The 20,711-nt window shown below is 33.2% G+C and overlaps 1 protein-coding gene across 2 annotated transcripts in view; it reads right to left on the reverse strand.

The window, feature by feature from the left end:
• LOC149409561 (ribosomal protein S6 kinase alpha-5-like) overlaps positions 1–20,711 on the reverse strand; it is a 157,292-nt gene that overhangs the window by 114,228 nt on the left and 22,353 nt on the right. Inside the window, exons 1-2 of one of the 2 annotated variants that reach the window (XM_089649683.1) lie at positions 10,977–11,034; positions 1,369–2,197 (exon numbers count right to left, since the gene is read on the reverse strand). The exons of the other annotated variant lie outside the window; for it this stretch is intronic. Of the exons in view, the coding sequence (XP_089505809.1) occupies positions 1,369–2,110 (742 nt within the window). The 5' untranslated portion in view covers positions 2,111–2,197; positions 10,977–11,034. Of the gene's footprint in view, positions 1–1,368; positions 2,198–10,976; positions 11,035–20,711 lie in introns of those variants that run through there. 2 annotated transcript variants of the gene reach the window in all.

Consider the following 20,711-nt stretch of genomic DNA (forward strand, 5'->3'; position numbering starts at 1 on the left):
TGGTGATCGCGCTTTCGGAGCATCTGGGACGAAGGCTTGGAATAAACTCCCTCCGGAACTAAGATCCATAACAAGTCCAACAGAATGCAGGTCTAAACTAAAAACTTACCTTTTTAAACTGTCATACCCTTAAATTAAATATACGATTCCTGAGAGAAAGTCCAGTTATATCTAATTATGTCCTAAATCCTGAATATAAATTTCACTAATAAACTTAAGTGTTAATCTCAAATGACCTACCAGGTAAGTATGGTACTGTATATTATCTCCACGGTGACCGGATAAATCATCACAATGATAATTCATCATATCTTTATAAAGTTATATAAAGTCATGGAAAGTTACGAAACAAAAACTTTATTAATTGGGTTAAGTAGGTTAGGTTAAAAAAATTTTACATCGTTTCTAATGACTTTATATCAATGTGTTGGGTTATCATGGAACCTATCTCCATATATAGTTAGTAGAAGTGTATTATATATTTGTACAGCGCCCTTGAGGTGATTTTGCACAAAAACGACGCTATATAAATCATCCAAATATTATTATTATTGTTCATAGTTCGAAGGCAGTGCTGCAGTACAGTAGCTGCGCCAATCATCGTATATACTGAGAAATCACGCGCTTATCGGCCTGCCGCCGCGCCGGGAATATTGACATTTTGACGGATACATACGTGTGTTTATATTTTTTTACGTGCCACCTTACAAGAGTTCCCCTGTCTGTACAGTGTAACGGCAGGGGACCTATAGCGCCACCCGATTAGGCAGCGTTGTGAGGCGGATTAAGGTCGGGCTGTAGGAAGGGTTTTATTAATGCGGGTCTTGAAGAGGCCGGGTTTATATGAAGATTTATACACAAAAACGAGTGGAAGAAGTGGCCCGTTCTCACGAAGCCAACATCAACTGTGAACAGGTGTTCCGCTCGTGTATCAATGCTGCTAGCTCCTTAGAGCAAGCTCCATTAAAATACCTGTAGAACAGACTCAGCATGCCAACATTGCGTCTTCGCGTTACTGATGGCAATCGGGCTGTTAACAATGGATTGTCAATCAGACGGACCGCCCTCCTTTGCACAGAATCAAATATTGTGGTGCTCCAACCAAGAGACTCCCTAACATACATAAGATGAAATTTCGAAGAATTTCGTTGTCAACTTATTGCTTAGTCTGGGGATTTCATAATTTAGATTAATAAAAATCCCGTGATATTCCTAGACAAGTAATATTGCGGAATAATACCCAGCACCAAAGACAAGTCATTTTAAAATAACAAAACTCGAAATATACCTGAACAGTCTTTTTTACAGCACACGAGCGAGCGGAATTTTCCAACACCCAAATACAAAGAATAAAAAATAATAAATTACCTGTTTTCTTTGATATCCTACTGGTGATGACCAGATCCGAATCTCCCTCAGGCTCTGGAACCTGAACAGAGCTGTTCCTCTCAGCTTTAGGCCTGACTTCCATACTCTGCGTCAAGTCCACAGGAGGCAATTCAGCACCCTCATAATTGATGCTCATCCTTCTCGGATGCTTTGAATTACCGCCTTGATTGCACTGCCCGTTAAAGCCTGCAGAACTACCACCATTCTCTGATTTGACTCCTATATCTTTTGGGGTTATGTTATCATCTTCGTCATCATCATCCAAGAACTCTATTGGAGAGCTTGGACTGTAATGACTCCTGTTGATGACGCTCTCACTCTTAATCTTCATAACGTCTATATGTTGGTGTTTGTATTGCTTTGGTTCTATTGAATTCTTGGCGTATTTCTTGAAGCAACCTTCATCATCCTCGTTTCTCTTGGGTTGCTTCTTCTGTCTGCCGTATTTGACAGAGCTTTTAGACGATCTATCTGAGCTTGCTGATAACTCTGCGCTGTCTCCATTCTTGTATCGCTGGTGTTGGTGAGCTCTGTCTGGGTTTCTGGTCTTTGATGAACGGGAGGATGTGTCCATGTTGACTGATTCGTGATCACTCCCTTCGTAGTACCCAGATTCGTGGTTCTTTCTACTTCCGTTGTCGTCTCTCATCTTCGGACTGACTTTGTTTATCTGGTCAGTCTTTGAACAATTACTGTTGATTTTTATTGTTATCGTTGACATTTGCGTTCAATTTTATTAATGTTTGTATTGTTGTAAGAGTACATTGTATATGTTACTGTTCATTCACACTGATTGTAATTTTAAAATCTGAAATTTCATAGAAATATCTTGCCAGTTTAGTCAAAATGATTCTATTGATCTAACCATTTTTTTATATAAATACCGCACATCCCAACTTGTCTTAGACGTGTAAATCAGTGGGGCTATGGCATCCTCAATTGGGGTAAGTTTTGAGGCATAAGGGAGTTGGGAAAGAAAGGAAAACGGGTAAAGAGGGAGGATGAGGAGCAAAATTTCTTACACCAGGGCTACACTTAAAATATCTTCCACACTGATTCTATAGACCTGACCTAATTATTGATCTACGAGTAATTACTTCTTATTACGTGATACACTGCCAGGAAGCCAGTGAGATTATGATATCCCCATGGACTAGGGTCCAATCATCTTCCCAGCTAAGACTTTCCGTTATTGCATAAGCAACATTTTAGAAGGAATTCAAATATTGACAGTTATTTCGTTTTGAAAAATACGACGTTAGACATCCGGTCCTTATTCTAATATTATTATATGGCTAGCTGACGTGTACCCGGCATTTCTGGGGGTTAACCTTAAGGCGATGCACTACGTCGTGTAATATTTTAAATCGAGCCGCTATCAATAACACCCCTTACGTAGATGGCGATAGGGTTTGAATTCCTGCTTAACACCATCCGCCTGTTTCGATTTATGCAAGAAAAAAACATTGCCAAAAAGTGTATTTTATTTTATTTGTGGATGTTCAGGCATAAATATTTAAATGTTTTTCGATCATTTTATAAATAACTTAATTTGCCACATTATACAATAAAATCATAACCGAAAATGGGTTCGTAAGTAGGAGATTTTGAACATTAAAGCAGTTTTCATAGGCCTTATACATTATTTTTTTTCTGGGCTTATAAAAAGACTTATCAAAAAAATATTCGATTATTTCAAAGGCCAAGATGTATTCTGCTCGCAGTATTTAATTAAAGCATCTGAAACATTTCTAGGCGACCAAATTTTCAAACCAAAAACACATGATTTTGCATTACTACGTATGGCATCGCCTTAAGAGATAGACATACACAATCGCGAACCTTTCTGTAGGCTTTTTCAAGATATACAATTCCGTAGTACATTATTTTGATGTATCTCATAAGGTTTAGCCAGCGTTAGCAATGTTAGCGCCCGATCACATTTGTTATGACTCGATTACGTGATGAGTTAGAATGAAGGTTAGGTAGGTAGTAAGTATTGAAGAATTTAAATAACACGATCATTGATATAACTTCCATCTGGATACAATAACAGGCTGGGCAAAACGCCCTTGAGGTGATTCAATTACTAAACGGCGCCTAAAAATCTTTAAATAATAATAATGTTTCAAATTAGAAACAAAGTTGACGCCATGACAAAAATTATATCCAATTTCTTTTCAAAATTATAAATAACCTGTAGAATCTTCCCTACACAATCAATATCAATCACCGTCAACTAACAAACCCCGAAACTTTCCATATTCCTTTCCAAAAAAAAACAACTTAAGAGGAAGCTATAAGCAAAAAATGTGCATATTCTTGGTATACCTTATATTGTAGGTAATATGCATTAAAATCGCTTGTCAAACGGAGTCTAGAAACATTCGATTTCAAGCACAAAACTGGTTTTTATTTATTTTGTAAATATTTTTATAAGAAAGCAAAATAGTTAATCAAGTGAAACTGTCACAGATAATCTTAGCTGTAATACTGAATTGTTTCCTTTATGCGTTCATACATTTCTATGAAAAAAATATTTTTTTTAGTAGTTTACATTTATGTTTTTTATTGAGTAATTGATTTTTTAATTTATATTCTACTCAAGCGAAACGATAGAAAATCCTTCAATTTATCTAAAGCATATTTTTTGGTATTCATAATGTTCATCAAAATAGTGATTTAGCATTAAGCTTCGTCTTAACTTTCTCCCAACCTCTTGTGCGAAAGTTTCGACTGTATCAAATGCTACGTATACATACGCGAGCAGCCTGGCTGAACCTCAACTTATGGGAAAGGAACGAAGCAACCGTAAATGGCGCGTAACGTCGCTTGCAGCTGCTTCGTTCCTTTCCCCTAATTCGTGGCTCGACTCGCGTTAACCTTTATCTGTTGCATATTATACAAGAGTATATAATAAAATGTACTAAATTAAATTAAGAAAAGATTACATTAGACAATTTTTAATAACTTTTTTGTTTGTCTTTAAAATTGCTTCAATTAAAAAAGTTCATTACGATGTTGTTTTTCTTATCGAATGTTAATACCATTTTGTACACGGTTGACATTTTAACATCTGTACACGGTTGACATTTGTCACATGAGAACGGGTCGCTTCTACGATTCATTCTTAAGTTCAACAGCTCGGCTGTGGAACGAACTGCCGGCCTCTGTGTTTCCTCCCTCCTACAACATGGGACTCTTCAAGACCCATGTTCACTCCTTCCTCTCCACAAAAAGACCCTCCATACAGCATCCCCAAAGATGACATAGGCCCTGAGGGAAATTATTTTCTTCACGGCCTCCTGTGTGGAGTTAATATGAAAAAAAAAAAAAAAAAAAAAACCATAACAACCTTTACAGTTTTTACGTGATTTTACCACACATACACCTCAGGGGAACACACTAAACTAAATAATAATAACAGAGTTTATATGGCACAGTTATGTGTATGTTCAAATCAGGCCTTATCAGCCACTTTCCACTTATTCTGGTACAAAATACGTACGGTCAAAAATAATATCAAATATGTCAATACTATATATGTACTCGGTGAATTTGTTGATAAGATAAAGGTAACATTACGAATTAAATATCAATTTTGATGATGACTAAAATTAAACAAAATATTACTAAATTTAATATTATGCTAATATAAAAATTGTATGAGATAGTTTATTGCTTTAATGGAGAAGATAGCATCGGCATTTAACCTTTGGAATGACAGGGGTAAAATTGGGGTTGGAAAAACCCGGGTTTAAAAAAAAATGAAGTCAGAATGCCCAGTGGGTTTTGGTGTTTTGACGGGTTTTTTCGGGTTGGATAAAATGCCAATCATTAATCAGCTGACATAATTTTCATAAAAACATACTTGTTTTTTTTTTCAAAATGATATTTTTCTAAATTGTTCATATCTGTCCAATACAGTTTCCCCAAGATAACCAACAATATTCAGAAAAATGTTATTTCTAACGTTTTGAAAATATATCTCTAATAGTATAAAATAATGTCGCTATCCCCTTCTGTCTGTTTGTTCGCTTAGTTCTTTTAAACTATGCAACGCACTGATAGGGTTTTTACTATCATTTATAGAATTTCTTCCGGAAGGTTCTCATATATAATACGTGCATATTATATTTATAGAAAGTAGAGATAAGTCGATGTTTTGTAAACAAGTCGAAAAAAAATATTTTCGGGGGCTTATATTACTAACGCTGGCTAAACCTTATGAGATACACCAAAATAATGTACTACGGAATTGTACATCTTAAAAATGAATACAGAAAACTTTGCGATCCTTTAAAGATAATCCCCAACAACTTCGGGTATACGTCAGCCAGTTATATTTAATGAAGACATAGGAAATTGTTGAGTTTATTATATCTTCTAGTTTAATAAACGTTTTAAAATAAACCATTTGAGGATTTCCTGTATTTGAATACTGTACTTTAAAAATTAGAAATTATGAAATTTAATTCGAAATTTTGCGTCGCGCTTTCTCACAGATAAAATAAACATGTTTGCAAGTGACGAACGACAAGCTACAATAAAATTAAGATACGTCATTTCCTTGTCAAAGGAATAAAATATATTTTGGGATGCTAAAAGTTTAAAATACCATAAAATCGAGGGGCGGTTACTACTAGAAAATGCACAGAGGTTTTTTGGCACACTAAGGGTTAAACGTGGGCATAACCTCCTTTATTGTAGAGCAAGCCGTACCAATTTCTTCATAAACTCACCCGTGGAGAGAGCTAGGTACTTCCTATGAATGTTGGATCAAAATATCGATATGATTTTCAATTCTTGCAACGCTCTTACAAGTATAGAATTTTCCAATAAGAGGTGTTATTTTGATATTCAAAGAAACTTTTCCTGTAAAAGATCAATGGTTTCGTTGCTTGTGTGGCACGTAGCGCCGTCTTGTTGAAAGTAAACGTTGTCCAGATCAATACCATCCAATTCCGGCCATAAAAAATCATTAATCATCTCTCTATAGCGATCCATTCACCGTAACTGTTGCTCCAGCCTCATTTTCGAAAAAGTAAGGTCCAATGACTCCGCTGGACCATAAACCGGACCAAACAGTCACACGTTGAGGATAGAGAGGCTTTTCAACAATAACTCTTGGGTTTTCCGAGCCCCAGATGCGACAATTTTGCTTGTTGACGAAGCCACCGAGGTGGAAATGGGCCTCATCACTAAAGATGATTTGCATTTGATTCACTCAAGTGAATTTTAATAATTTCAATGCGTTGTTGAAGCGTGTATCGTTCCATTTTTATTAATGGCGTAGTTTTTACTTGTCAAATGTCAAAAAATGACGGCTTCAAAAGCAACATCTACCGAAATAGCGGGCTATTCAAAATAACACCTCTTATTGGAAAACCCTGTATTTTGTAATAAATAAATACATTGTGTAAACGGTACAATTATAACGATGTAGACCCGAATCTGTAATGTTATAAAGATATACGATATACCTAATAAAGCGAATATTAATTTATTATCGATGCAGTGATGGTTATTTGATTCACAAAACTTTAAAAATAATGGTTAATATGTTGCATCGAAATTTGACATATATATCGTCAAAGAAACATCGATATATCAAATCATTCCGCCGGAGTCAAAAATTAATATAATTCGGTAGTTACGCGAGGCGACTACAAAACTAGGCCACGGTTCTTTGCGAAGTATAAAAAGTAGGATATAATATAATAATAATAATAAAGTGCCAGCGCCATGAAAATAATATAAGTACAGAAAATCGTGCAACGGTCTTAGCGGAACAGTTACCCCACTGGGTTTAACTCTTTCGAGACACGATACCGGTGTTATTGAATAATAATTTGGTACTAGTTTATTTAGGTCTAAAAAATCAACAGGTAAGAAAAAAGTTATTTTTACTAGAATACATCTATTTTTATTAAACTAACAATTGAACAAAATCCCGATTAGGTAAGACCGACATTTATTTCGTATATCAATTGCTGTAATCTATCTAATATCATCCAATTTCAGAGAAATGCGTATACATCCGCGTGTGCATGTGCGATTGCCACTAAAACTTGATAGAATGAATTGTTGTCGACAACGAGTCTATCGGTAGAGATTCAGCTCGATCAGATGTCGGGAACTTTTAATTTAACGCATTGATTTCCAATTCTAAGATTTGCATTGATTCATTCACGAAAATAAAATTTTAAAAGTAATTTAACCTGACAGTTTGACTATTTTTTTTATTTATTTTAATACTAACATTGACCGGTGGAAAACCAGAGGGTAATTTACATTCTTGACACAATTAGATCTAATTTTGAAAACGACACCCGTTTAAAAAAAAATCCAATTCATTGAATCATAGTTACAACCACTCACAAAAAGACAGACTCACATCGGAAATCAGTGTGTTTAATTTTACTCTCGGAAACATTCGTGCCACTTTAAGGCCTGCAAAAGTATACACACTACAAACACAGAATAAAAAATATTCGTCTGGTAAAATACAGTATAGGCAGGGACATCGCTTGTATGGATTTGGAAATATCTTGGAAATATCAGTCCACCAGTACGATGTATTTTTATATTTCAGGTTAAAACGTACGCACAAGAAAATAATAATAACTGACAATAACAACTATTTGACCTCTTTAAAAAGCTAAGAAATGACATAATTAAAAAATACTATACTATTTTATTATTTCTATTTTTGATCTGACGATTCGTGGTGGAATTCCAATTTTATGATATATTGAAACAATTTAAAACTTTATTCCATTTATTTTGTGTGATTGTGACCGGTTTCAGCTTAATAAAGCCATAATTCCTTAAAACATGGTTTAAATACATCACATTTGGGGGAGAAGGTGGGAGTTGTATAATGATTTGTTTTGTCCGGAATGTTATATAATGATTTTATTATATCTATTTTGGGTTATTACGATTATATATTCGTTGCTATGTAGTGTTAACAGTTGAATTTACAATTATTTGGTTATTTATTACCAGCAGACATAATTTTGGAGATTGATTTACTATTTATTTTGGGAATACCTTAATTGAATGGTTTTCACAAAATTACAGTCGTCAGGCAGGGGTCTATTGCTTTTCTTATTGTATTCTTTAACATGGGAGTTTTTATTGACATTTGTTACATTATGGCGCGAATACATTCGACGCTTGGCTGGAGTTTCGGCTCGCAAATGTATATGCAGCATTAGACTTTAAACGGACACGATAAAAAAATAAAATAAGATTAAAAAACTTTTTGACTGTTTCAATACACCATTTTAGTTCGATTTAATGAGACAATGACAAAATAGAATTTAAGTATAGAATAACTTAATGAGTAAAACATCGATGGTCATGGGTTAAAGTCTAGGACTTTCATTTAAGAATCGCTGATATTGTCTTCAATAATTAAAAATTAAATGAAAATAATATTTCGTAAACTGGTTTTATTGTTCATACTGAAAAATGTGCAAGTTTATTTATTTTTATTTTATTAAATTCAAGCAAAATAAGATAACCGCGTAGTTGCAGCTTGTTTGTAAAGTGTTACGGCAGTTTGACAGTAATCGCCCCCCAAGAAAAGCAAGGTTCCAGCTGACACAAAACTGTTAGGGTATAATGGGTTCTATAGAAAGTTACTTTAGAGTTCATTATCGCATAACATTGCAGTGTTACATGGGACCTTGTTATTCCAAAGGATCGAGTTATCAACTTGGCCGCAAAATGGCCGCGCTGGGATGGCGCTGCCGGCGACGATAACAGAAAATTTCACAAAATTAAAATGCAATTTAATATTATTTACATTGCAAAAACTGACATAAAATACATTTTGAAACAATAAATAGTTATTTTTCTATTTAAATTATATGATTGCAAAACTTTAAGAGCGAGATAAAGTAGTTAAATTTGACGAAATATGTTTGACGGCGGGTTTTGACAACGGCACTCACAAACACCAAACTTCACAATGTAAATTACAATTCTTAACTATTCATTTACCTTGCAAAAACTCATTTTAATAATTAAATAGATATTCTACTGTATAAAAAATATAATTTCAGGATTCGATAAGCAAAAAAAAGTGGTTTTAATAATAGAAATATGTTTCACGGCGGGTTATTACAATAGCGCTTACAAACAACACGAAACTTCACAATGCAATAATTTATAGCTAAAAAAACTGCAGTAAAATGCATTTGATCAATAAAAACAAGATGTTATAACAACGTACTGTCTATTAACGTAAAAACACGTAATAATTGAACAAATGCATAACGAAATAGGTACGTTGAAAGTTATGTTATGATAAAAGTCAAAATGGTACTTTAGCATGGCCGTCAATCTGAATAACGGGAAATCATTTTTACCTAATTACTGTTATTCTTTATTATTATTAAATTAAAACTGTTTCAATATTAAATGATGGACGCTACGTTTAAACGACTATATAACGTGTTACAATTTAATATCATTAGAAAACCTTTTACGTAATAATATCCGATACCAACTTTCACAAATGACTTTTCTAACGAGGGTATCACAATTTTGACAATCATTATTATCATTATTTGTACCTTGTGACATATTAAAATAAAATAATTAAACATAAAAAACTAATAATTCAATCCATTTTGTGATTAATTATAAATTTAATGTAGTATAAAGACGAAAAAAATTAAAATTAAATAAAAAATAGAAATTTTAGAATACAAAAGCAAAATTTTATGAAAAGAAATTTTTAGGTTATTATCTTATGTCAGTTGATATTTAACTAGGTGAAAACGAAATTAACCTATTTTTAACTAAATAACTGAACTACCAAGCCGTTTCCCGTATGGGTCGGCAGAGAGGAAAGACCGCCACACGACTTTTTCTTGGCACACGATCCTTACTTCTTTCACATTTATGTACCGTCTCATACATAACTCTTGTGATTCTCGACATGACCCCGACTTATTTTACCATTCACATGAACAACTCGAAACATTGCTTTAAAATCCGTGTTTGGTGTCCAGATCTAAACAGCCAGATACCTGAATCGAGCCTCACAATCACAACACGTCCCATTTTGGGGATGCCATAGATCCACTGGCTCTGGCACTTGGTACGATGGTGCGGTATTCAAATAAATAATAAAAACAACACTTGAGACGAATTAACACTTCATTATGATTTATACATGTTGTATTATTATGAGAAACAAATGTATTATCATAACTCATAACTGAACCACTTGCAATTAATTTGAATTGTTGTATTAGTGGCACTTGAAAATGCAAAACAAAATGAAAAAACTGCAAAACATCAACAAATAACTATTATTTATAACTCACAACGCAAAAACATCCGAAAAATACAATTTAACCTCAAATAATGTTTGTTTTATACTAATTTCAATAAAATTTCAAAATGAAAGCATAGTACAACACAGAGTGAAAAATTAGCACTGCGATTCGTGGCACTTAAAAACGTGAAATTTATATGAAATAACTTAGAATATATAACTGAATTTATGGTTTTATAACACATATAACATTAATGCAAGTAATTTGTAAGTTTTTACTGGTAATAACCTGTTTTCAAATAGTAATATTGAAATAAAAGCGAGCGGCGACGACCTCTCAGCAAAATGAAAACGGAATGACTGATCTCGGATTCCATAGGAAATAATGTGGTGGTCTTTCTTGTAGTTGTGTCTCGCTTTTCCTCGTAGCGGCGTCTCTCTCCGCATAGTATAGCCCTTTATTTGAGGCAGCGAATCCCTTGTGAACAAAATAAACCGTCGGAAGAATGTAAAAAGCCCTATATTAGCTCAATTTACTTTAATTCCGCTTATAAAACGTATACTTCATATTAAAAAAATTCTTTATTGAGCAAAAAATAATTTCCCCGTTTAGGATATAGGAATGGAATAATTTTCAGTAATAATATTTTTTCAATAGTTTTAAAAAGACCACCTCAAGGGCGCTTAGCGAGTCTAGAATATAACTGAAGAACGTTCTACATATACTTACATTTGAGATGATTGTAGTACTTAAAAACTAAAGCAAAGATTACCTTTAAATTACCCGTTTTACTGGGATGCGTTTGAAGAACTCCCAGCACTATGTAAAATCAGAAATAACTTTGCAACCACAGTTAGCGCGCCACAGTATTTTAAGAAGAACTTTTTCTTCGATTTCCACAGTACATACTAATTTACTGAGCATAGCACTTGTTTTAACTCGACCATATATCATTTATCTATCTAAATTTGTCTTTAAGTTCCGTTTCCTTTACAAGATGGTGGCCGTTTTAATAATTTTGTAAAGATAAATTTTTAATATATTATATCGACGTGTTTATTTGGACCTGCTTGAAGAAAGTAAGAAAAATAATTTCCTTATTTAAAAAATAATAAGTGCTTAAAATATATGGTGTATAATTAAGTAAGTAGGTAGGTACCTACTTACAAAAATATTATATTATGACAAAACATTATTTAAACATCCTAGTGTTTAAGTAAAATAATTTCATTGGCCTCTGGGGCATTGGAGTCAAGATGTCTTGTGTGCATTGGCAATAAGTTTTTTCTTCAATAAGTAGGTGAAAACAAAATTCTGTTTGTCAGTGATGTTTGACAAAGACATCACTGACGGAAGCGTATACATATGCAACAATACTCAAAATTCTATTTATGTGTTGTACGCATCGCTTACAATACGTACAAACTTCCATTATTTGTCCTAACATAATTGCCACAATTGTAGAGCCTCCTCTATACTTCTCCCCTCCTATAACGGCATCCATGTTAGCGATCAGCTGTGTTTGTTGTTACGTTATAAAATGAACTGAATTCGAAGCAGGCCATCTCTGTTTCACTCTAATTTTGTAAATATTCATGTGTGTGAAAGAGACATACTGTAATAAAGAAAGTTCCAAGTATTGTTAATAATACCGCCTCGTCCTCGGATTCAACAGTTGATGTATTTTGTTAAACCCTTTCATAATATCAGCTGTTGATTTCAAAATGTTATTTAATTTAGTGTTTTTGTATATAGGACCGCTCTTATAATGCTGAAAAAGACATGATTATATTATGAACCTCTAGTGTGCCAAGAAATCCGCCGTGGATTTCTGAAGTTGGTACCCGTCACGTGCTTCGAATCCTCGGTGGATTCTTTACTGGCTCTCTGCAATTTCCTCGATTTTGTGGTACTTTAAACCTTTAAAAATGCTTCTTGTGCAGATAAGTTTTATAAAAATAAAACACTTGTTTTGTGTAAAACCATAAGTTTTAAATTAATTTAACAGGCCGGTTTCGCCTTCCTCGCAAGAGAACGCAAAATAATTTTATTTCGCTACTCTTTTATTTACATTTGTACCTCGTCTCATACAAACCCTTCTGATAATGTATAAAACATTAAATTAATCAAGTATTTCATTTTATAGATAATAGATTTCCGAGTCATCGCCAACTTTCTAATATTTCTTTGTCCGTCTATCTGCTTTCCATGTCCAAACATATTACCCACCAAAATTACACCAGCTTTATTTTATTTCCAGATTTCTACATAAGTTATCAGTATGGTAGTGCATATTTTTAGCGTACGTACGCCGGCACAAATTAAACAATTTACTTAAATCTCACGAATCCCTTCATTGTATTATAATTCTCGTTGATTTGCAATGTGAACTAAAATTTAGGATTGCATTAATTTGTAAGTAACGAAACTCCATTACATTTTTTAAAATAATCTTCATCCTAATCTGTTTTTCTGTTTCATGTGTCGTTCATGAAAAAAAGGTGCAAAGGTTACAATGCATAAACATCGCTTTAATTCTTATCGAAGATTAAACAATATAGAAGTTGTTTTCGTAGTTGCTGCTGATTTTAAATAAACAAAAAATATTATTACAACGTTTCTACTTATCATCCAATTGATAGTAATTGATTTTCAAGTAATATCGATAAATCTGCTGAAAATAGATGGTCATTTCAGTCCCTTTTATCATTTCTTGGAAGAGAAACTTTAACTAATTTGGTTTTTCCTGGTTATATCTCATTATCTGGAATGTATGCTATGGGTGCATTTGTAACCACCATAGAAGCAATAAGTGTTTTCGGAATAATAATAACACATATAGTGGGTATTGGAATTGGATTTCCGTAATTACAGAACTTTACTCAGGCTGGGGTAATTAAAAGAGGATTAAAATTTCATGTGACTCATTTGAAACTTACGCTTTTATAGATAATGGATTTCTATTGTTCGGTACATGTCCGGGCCAAATCTTTTTGGTTCAATTACAACTGCACCAAATAAACGGAATCATATTATCTTAACAGACATACGATTAATGTACCTACATGTAAGTAAACATGTACCTATTTTAAATATAGAATTATGCAGTGGCGGATCGTGACTTTTGGGTGTGTTTTGAGTTTTAATTTTTAAAACGGAATTTTTGAGCTAGTTGTAGACAAGAATTTTTTTTTCGAAATTTCAGTTTTTTGTATAAAGATTTTCAGGAAATCGGTGAAAACCTTCATACAAAAACCCAATTTACGAAAAACAATCTTTTTGTATTAAACATTATCAATAATGTCAATTTTTTCGAACTTAGCACTCTATCACTCTCAAAAATCACGGGCTGCCACTGGAAGTAAATACCACTCTTTGTTATAAATTAACATAATACGTATTGTATTGGAATCTGCAACTCAACAGTAATACATTGTTAAATTGCTTTGCCACTCAAAATTATTTGACATTCTTGATAGTCATTTGCATAGGCTAGGGTCACAATAATTATTTGGCCGTAATAAGTCAAATCTTCAGTAACGATCATAGCTGTCCCAAAAATTATATGATGGATTGGCCTAAATAATGACTTAAATTCAGATTTTGTAACCTGTTTTGCTTCCCTACTTTAAAAAAAATTGTGTCCCTTATCAGATAAACCACAATCTAATAAACGCATGATAAAATAATGTGTAATAAACAACAATGTGTTTCGTTTTCTGGAGAAAATCTCAAATATTATTATATTTATACATATATATGTAATTATGTCATTGAAAAACATAATCTAAACAGAGCGGCAAAAGTGGACACGAGAAATCGACGAAGCTCTAACAAAACCATACGTCTATTTACCCTGATTGATAAAGTGCTTCGTAGAACATTTATTTATCAGATTAGGATGTTATGAAGGTACATTTATCGAATGGAAAAATTACGATTTATAATATTGAAATCGTCAGAAAACACATTTATAATAGAGTCGCAGAGTTGTATTTCAGATGTTTTGGCGATTTGTAGCAAAAATCTTCGACTACACCATTAATTGCTTAACATTTTGAATGCCAGCATATCCTGAAGTATATTATTTAATTCTATCAAAAATTTCTCTGATCGGGGTACAATAGATATGGTAGATTATATACTGTTTTTATAAATATATAAGAAATTATCTGGCAAGAAAGCATTTTGCGTCCGCCATCAAGAAGTTAATGCTTTAACGTAAATTTCACCGCAAGTAAGTAGGGCCGATAATCTTATCAATCTCAATTCGTTGAATCACCCAATAGGAACGCAACCAATAACGGCATATGGAGGGAAAACATTGGTAAAAATGGCCGCCAATAATAAAATAAGTATTTAGGTACCTGCCCAACCTAAAAGTTCCTGCCAACATTTTATTCAAACAATATGTTTTATTATTAAATTAAATAATACAATTGATTAAATAATGAGCTATTTATATGTATTTAGTGCCACCATGCGACATTGAGAAGCATGTGGGTTATTTTTATACATAATTGCAATCAGCTGTCTTGCGAAGAATGTAACGAAATATATATATCTTATAATAATGATTAACCTATAAAATGAGAATAATCACTTTTTTTAATTAAATTAAAATGTTTTTTAATCAAAACTGTGTATGCAATTGATTTATTTTCAGCAGTGTAGAGGTGGCCCTTTGCCAAGCGGCAATTTCTTTCAACAAACCAACACAGATTGCAATTCAACACAGTGACTATTCAACACATTTTTGAAAAGTGATATAAAAAGTCATGAAAAGTCGTGAAAAAACTAGGTTGGGTTTATAGGTTAGTTTTTTAAAACTTTTTATAACTTTTTAAGTCCTAAGTTCTCATGGAAACGCGTTTTTTGCAAGGTGCCAATGATATGAATAAATGGTTCCATGATAACTCAACACAGTAACTATTCAACACAACTTTAAAAAGTGATATAAAGTCATTAAAAACGATGAAAAAAAAATTAAAATCTAACCTAACCTACTTAACCCAGTTAATAAAGTTTTTGTTTCATCACTTTCCATGACTTTATATAACTTTTTAAAGATGTGATGAATTAACATTTTGATGCTTTATCCGGTCACCGAATAAATAGGTTCCATGATAACTAAACACAGTGACAATTCAACACACCTTTAAAAAGTTATATAAAGTCATTAGAAACGATGAGAAAATAAAAATTTAAAGATAACCTAACCTACTTAACCCAGTTAATAAAGTTTTTGTTTCATCACTTTCCATGACTTTATATAACTTTTTAAAAATGTGATGAATTATCATTTTGATGATTTATCCGGTCACCAAATAAATAATACTAATAGTGTTGGATACTCTCAGTATTGCTCAGGTTAAATACCATCATTAAGAAATGAAACATTGCTTTAAATGACTTGACAACGTATCTGAATAGCCAGGGACAGTTTTAAACCTTCATCTATCCCCCTCCAGTCTGACAGCATATCCAAACTGGGGTCATAGTCTTACTGGCTACGAGCAGTTGATTTTATGATTCTTGTGCGTATTAACAAAACGATATTCATTTTAAATATGACTTAAATTAAGAAATAAATATATATTTTTTAAATGACTCATCACTTTTTTCCACCCTTTCTTTTCTCAAAAAACGCACTGGAAAAATGATTATGAAAATATCAAGCGAATACGTGCTTCCCGACATGCGCTCAAAGCAGAAGAAACGTTCAAAAACGCTTAATCTGAACAAGGCCGTAGGTACATACCTACTGTATTTTGATGGCGACATAATGGTACGCACAGACATAGGAATTATGGTACGTATATATCCGCGAGCTGAACTGCCGAACTTAACTTCAACTTATGGGAAAGAAACGAAACAACCGCAAATGGCGCGAAACGCCTCACAGTGGGCTAAAACACGCCTTTCATAGACATAGAGACTTCAATTTTCAAGGGTCTTTATTTTGGCTAGAAATGGATTCTGCTGATCATTACTATGCTATAAAATTTCATAAAATTTCAATAATTGCGTGTACAAATGAAGGAGTTATCATTTTTTAAAGATAAATTTGTATGGCTCTGACATTAAAAATGAGGCTATCTCTGGAATCATAAGGTTGACCATTCTATCCTTACACACAGATATACTACTATTTATTTGTATTTTTTGACATACTTCGTAATGTGGCGCAACTTGCGATTTTTTATTTAAAGTTGAAAAAAAACTTTTTTATGTTGATGAATAATTTTAATGCTTAAATGCTTTACATATGAGTATGCTTTGTCTAGTTTACAATATTTTATTTACACTGCAAGCCAAAACAGCTTAAGAAATCACAAAATTAGTTTTATTTTTATTTATTGCTTTGTATTAAAATAGTAAAATTCAAGTCTCTATGTCTATGAAAGGCGATTTTCAGCCCACTGTGCGCCGCTTGCAGTTGATGTGCTCCTTTCCCGTAATTCGTGGCACGGTTCGCAAATGTATACGTACCCTAAGACTGTAATAACGGGGGTTTGCACGATTACGTATTTTACAGTAGTGGGTTCTTTTTATTTAAGATTAATAAAAACAGGACTGGAAAGGTTAAAACAGTAAAAACTTGACTTATTTTATTACCATGGGGTTTGTTTGGTTGAAACGGTCTTAAACCAGGCTCAAGGCCGGCTTTACCACCAACGTTGAACGGACGTCTAATCTAATTAGTAAGAAGGTAAGTGTGTGGCAATGTTTAGTCTATAATCCCCTAGTATTTATAGAATATACATAAGTTTAAAAAATGTTACCAGTTTATATGTTAAAGAGGGATCCATGATAACTCCTCTAAATGACAATTCAACACACATTTAAAAGGTAGTAAAGAGTTACACATGTAACCTATTTAAGACGAAATAAGATCCTAAAAATATATCAGTTATGGGCGTGAACGCGCTTTAAGTGGGCGAAGCCAAAAAAGTTTCACTTGCGCTCCGCGGCATCGAAACAAATATTATAATGTTTCGGGGTGTGGAGGAATGAAGTAAGTTTGAACGGGGAACACGACACGTTGAGTTGACCAAGCGCGGTCAACTCGGTTCGAAGTCAGAGCAGCTATGAAATCCACTAGATGGTACCCATGAGTAAGGTTTGAACATGAAATGCTTAATAATGGGCGTCTTTCAAACTATGTGAATAGTAATATTAAGTTGAATGTGCATGTTTTAGGTAAATTTCGATAGAAACGTTACCTATTGCAGAAGGAGCTCATGATTTTATGATTCTTATCAGATTTCTGTAACCATACTGATAGACGGTAGGCAGTAACTTATGACTCGTAACCGACGTGTTCTTCATTGACAGATGTCAAAGCAATACGGTATTCAATCACGAATCATTTTCATAATATCTGATTATAATTATATCTGAATATATTGACAAGATAAATAAAATATCAGTCATTTTCAATATTTATTATTATCGTTTACAAAAAGTTACATAAAACAAATAATTATGTAATTTAAAAAGCATAAGATGCAACTTTTTTTGTATAAAGGCCATCATTTATTATAATATAAGTTAGAAATAGTAAAAATAATTTTATATAAAAAACGAAAATAATTATTCAATAAATAGCATTTCGTCGAAATCTAAACGACGATTTCCAAATTGACGTTCTTTACATACAATATCTAAGATATGTGGAGGATCACGAACATTCATAGACCTTGTGACTCCAGGATCGATAAGCTCGACAAGAATGCAATCCATTTAAAAATTAGTTAATTTAATAAGCATTTTTTCTTCCCAGAACTTGTCATCTCGAAGTATACGCTCAACTATCTCTAAGTTAGATAATTACAATCATAAAAAGAGTCGTGCTGCGAAATTCTATTTAATACAGTTAAAGAAAAAATATGTCTTCTATTCTCCTTCCTTCCAGAATAACGGGTTTCTTCTCTTCCTGTGTAAACAAAACTTTTACTTTATTTACGTCAATTTTTTTTTTTTTAAATTTTTTTTTATTAAAAGTATACAATACAGAATATAGTATATTATATAAAGCATTGTACTCCCAGGAGTTAATAAACTCATTGCGGGAATGATACGCATTACATGAAACATATAGCTGTATGTATTAAATGGACATATGATGGGACATACACAACATTATTATTTCAGATAGTCATTAATAAGATGAAGTTTGAGCATGTTAGTTTGGGTCTTTTTACATTGACTTGCACATTTGATCTCGTTGGGTAGTTGATTATATTTTGTGTGAGCTATGTATTCCAGGGATCTTAGTCCATATTTTGTTGATTTGATTTTTGGTATATGTAGTTTGTTGTGATTTCTTGTGTTGTGTTGGTGTACGTCGTAATTGTAATAGAGTGTAGTGTTGGAATGTGCCGAGTGTTGAATTACTTGTAATATAGTTTTCGTTATTTCAAAAGTGGGAATGGTATTAAAAGGAAGTATTTGGGTGTTTCTGTAGATGTCTTTGACATGTGTGTCCCAAGGTAAACTGAAAATATTTCGCAGGGCTCTATTTTGGACGACTTGGACTTCTGAAATCATTTTTTTTGTAGCAAATCCCCAGATTCCGGCGAGATATATTAGATGTGAGTGAATCATAGCATGGTAAATCGATTTTAATAGAGAGGGGGGAAGTAACCCGCGAAGTCTATATAAAACACCAGTTATAGGAGTAATTTTGGATAGAACATGTTTAAATTGGTGATTCCATGTGAGTTGTGAATCAATGAAAAGGCCAAGATATTTTGTAACATCAGCCCTTTCAAGGCGGTTATTATCAAGACTTATATTAAGACTTACATTTTTTTATTTGCAAACAGTATGTAATGTGTTTTTTTTTATGTTTAGGCTAAGTTTGTTTAATCGCAGCCAGTTTGCCAGGCAAGCTACATCCCTTTCCATTTCCTTTTCAAGTTCGTTTAAATCATTATTGTGATAAAGAATCACTGTGTCATCTGCATAGAGTTGTATTGTACCCTTAAGTCCCCATTTAGCAATATCATTTATATATATTAAAAATAGTAATGGTCCAAGTACGGAGCCCTGAGGCACGCCACATTTTATCGTTCCCATGCTGCTTGTCCCCTTTCCAACAAAGGTCTGACAGTGTCGGTTAGAGAGGTAGCTACACAGTAACTTCAGGGGAGTGCCTACTATGCCTAGGTGTTCTAGCTTCTTTAGTAGTATCCCATGGTCAACCGTATCGAAAGCCTTTTTTAAATCTATAAATAAGCCTGCAGCATGCTTACCCTGGTCTATATGCTTTTGGAGGGCGTATACAAAATCGAAGGCAGCACATTTTGTGTTAGATTGGTTTCTGAATCCATACTGTTGGGATGCGAGTAAATTGTTTGATAGGAGATATTTAGTGAGCCTAAGCTTAATAACCTTTTCAAAAACTTTAGAGACGACAAAGAGGATGGATATAGGACGGTAATTAGAAGGATTTTTTTTGCAATCATCTTTGTAAATCGGAATTATTTTTGCTATCTTTAGTTGATCTGGGAAGATTCCACTATTCAGGGATTGATTAATAAGAAAAACAAGGTGGTCAGCTGATATATCTTTGCAAAAGTTCAGGTACACTGGTGTAATTCCATCTAAACCTGGAGATGCATTAGACTTTAGTTGAGAGATGATACTGAGAACTTCTGTTTTATTTGTTTTGGCCATGTATAAGGACTGGATTGCTTTTTGATCCGTGTTTATAGTGATAGAATTATCTGGATATGATGCAATTGTAGCTGCTAAGTTTTCCCCAACTGATATAAAGAAGTTGTTAAAAGTTGAAGCTATCTGTGTTGGGCATGTTATTTCTTCATTCTTAATGAGAAGACATTCAATTTCATCTTTCTGGGGTGTCGAGCTATTTGTTAGAATTGCATTTATTATTTTCCATGTCTGTCGCGGATTACGCAGGTTTTCTTTAAATATAGTCGTGTAGTATTTGGTTTTAGCATATCTTCTATAGTTGGTAACTTGATTTCTTGTTTTATTTCTCAGTGCTGTGAA

This window comes from Hesperophylax consimilis, chromosome 30 (assembly GCF_061612785.1).
Source record: "Hesperophylax consimilis isolate HC1 chromosome 30, BYU_Hcon_1.0, whole genome shotgun sequence".
Lineage (NCBI taxonomy): Eukaryota > Metazoa > Arthropoda > Insecta > Trichoptera > Limnephilidae > Hesperophylax > Hesperophylax consimilis.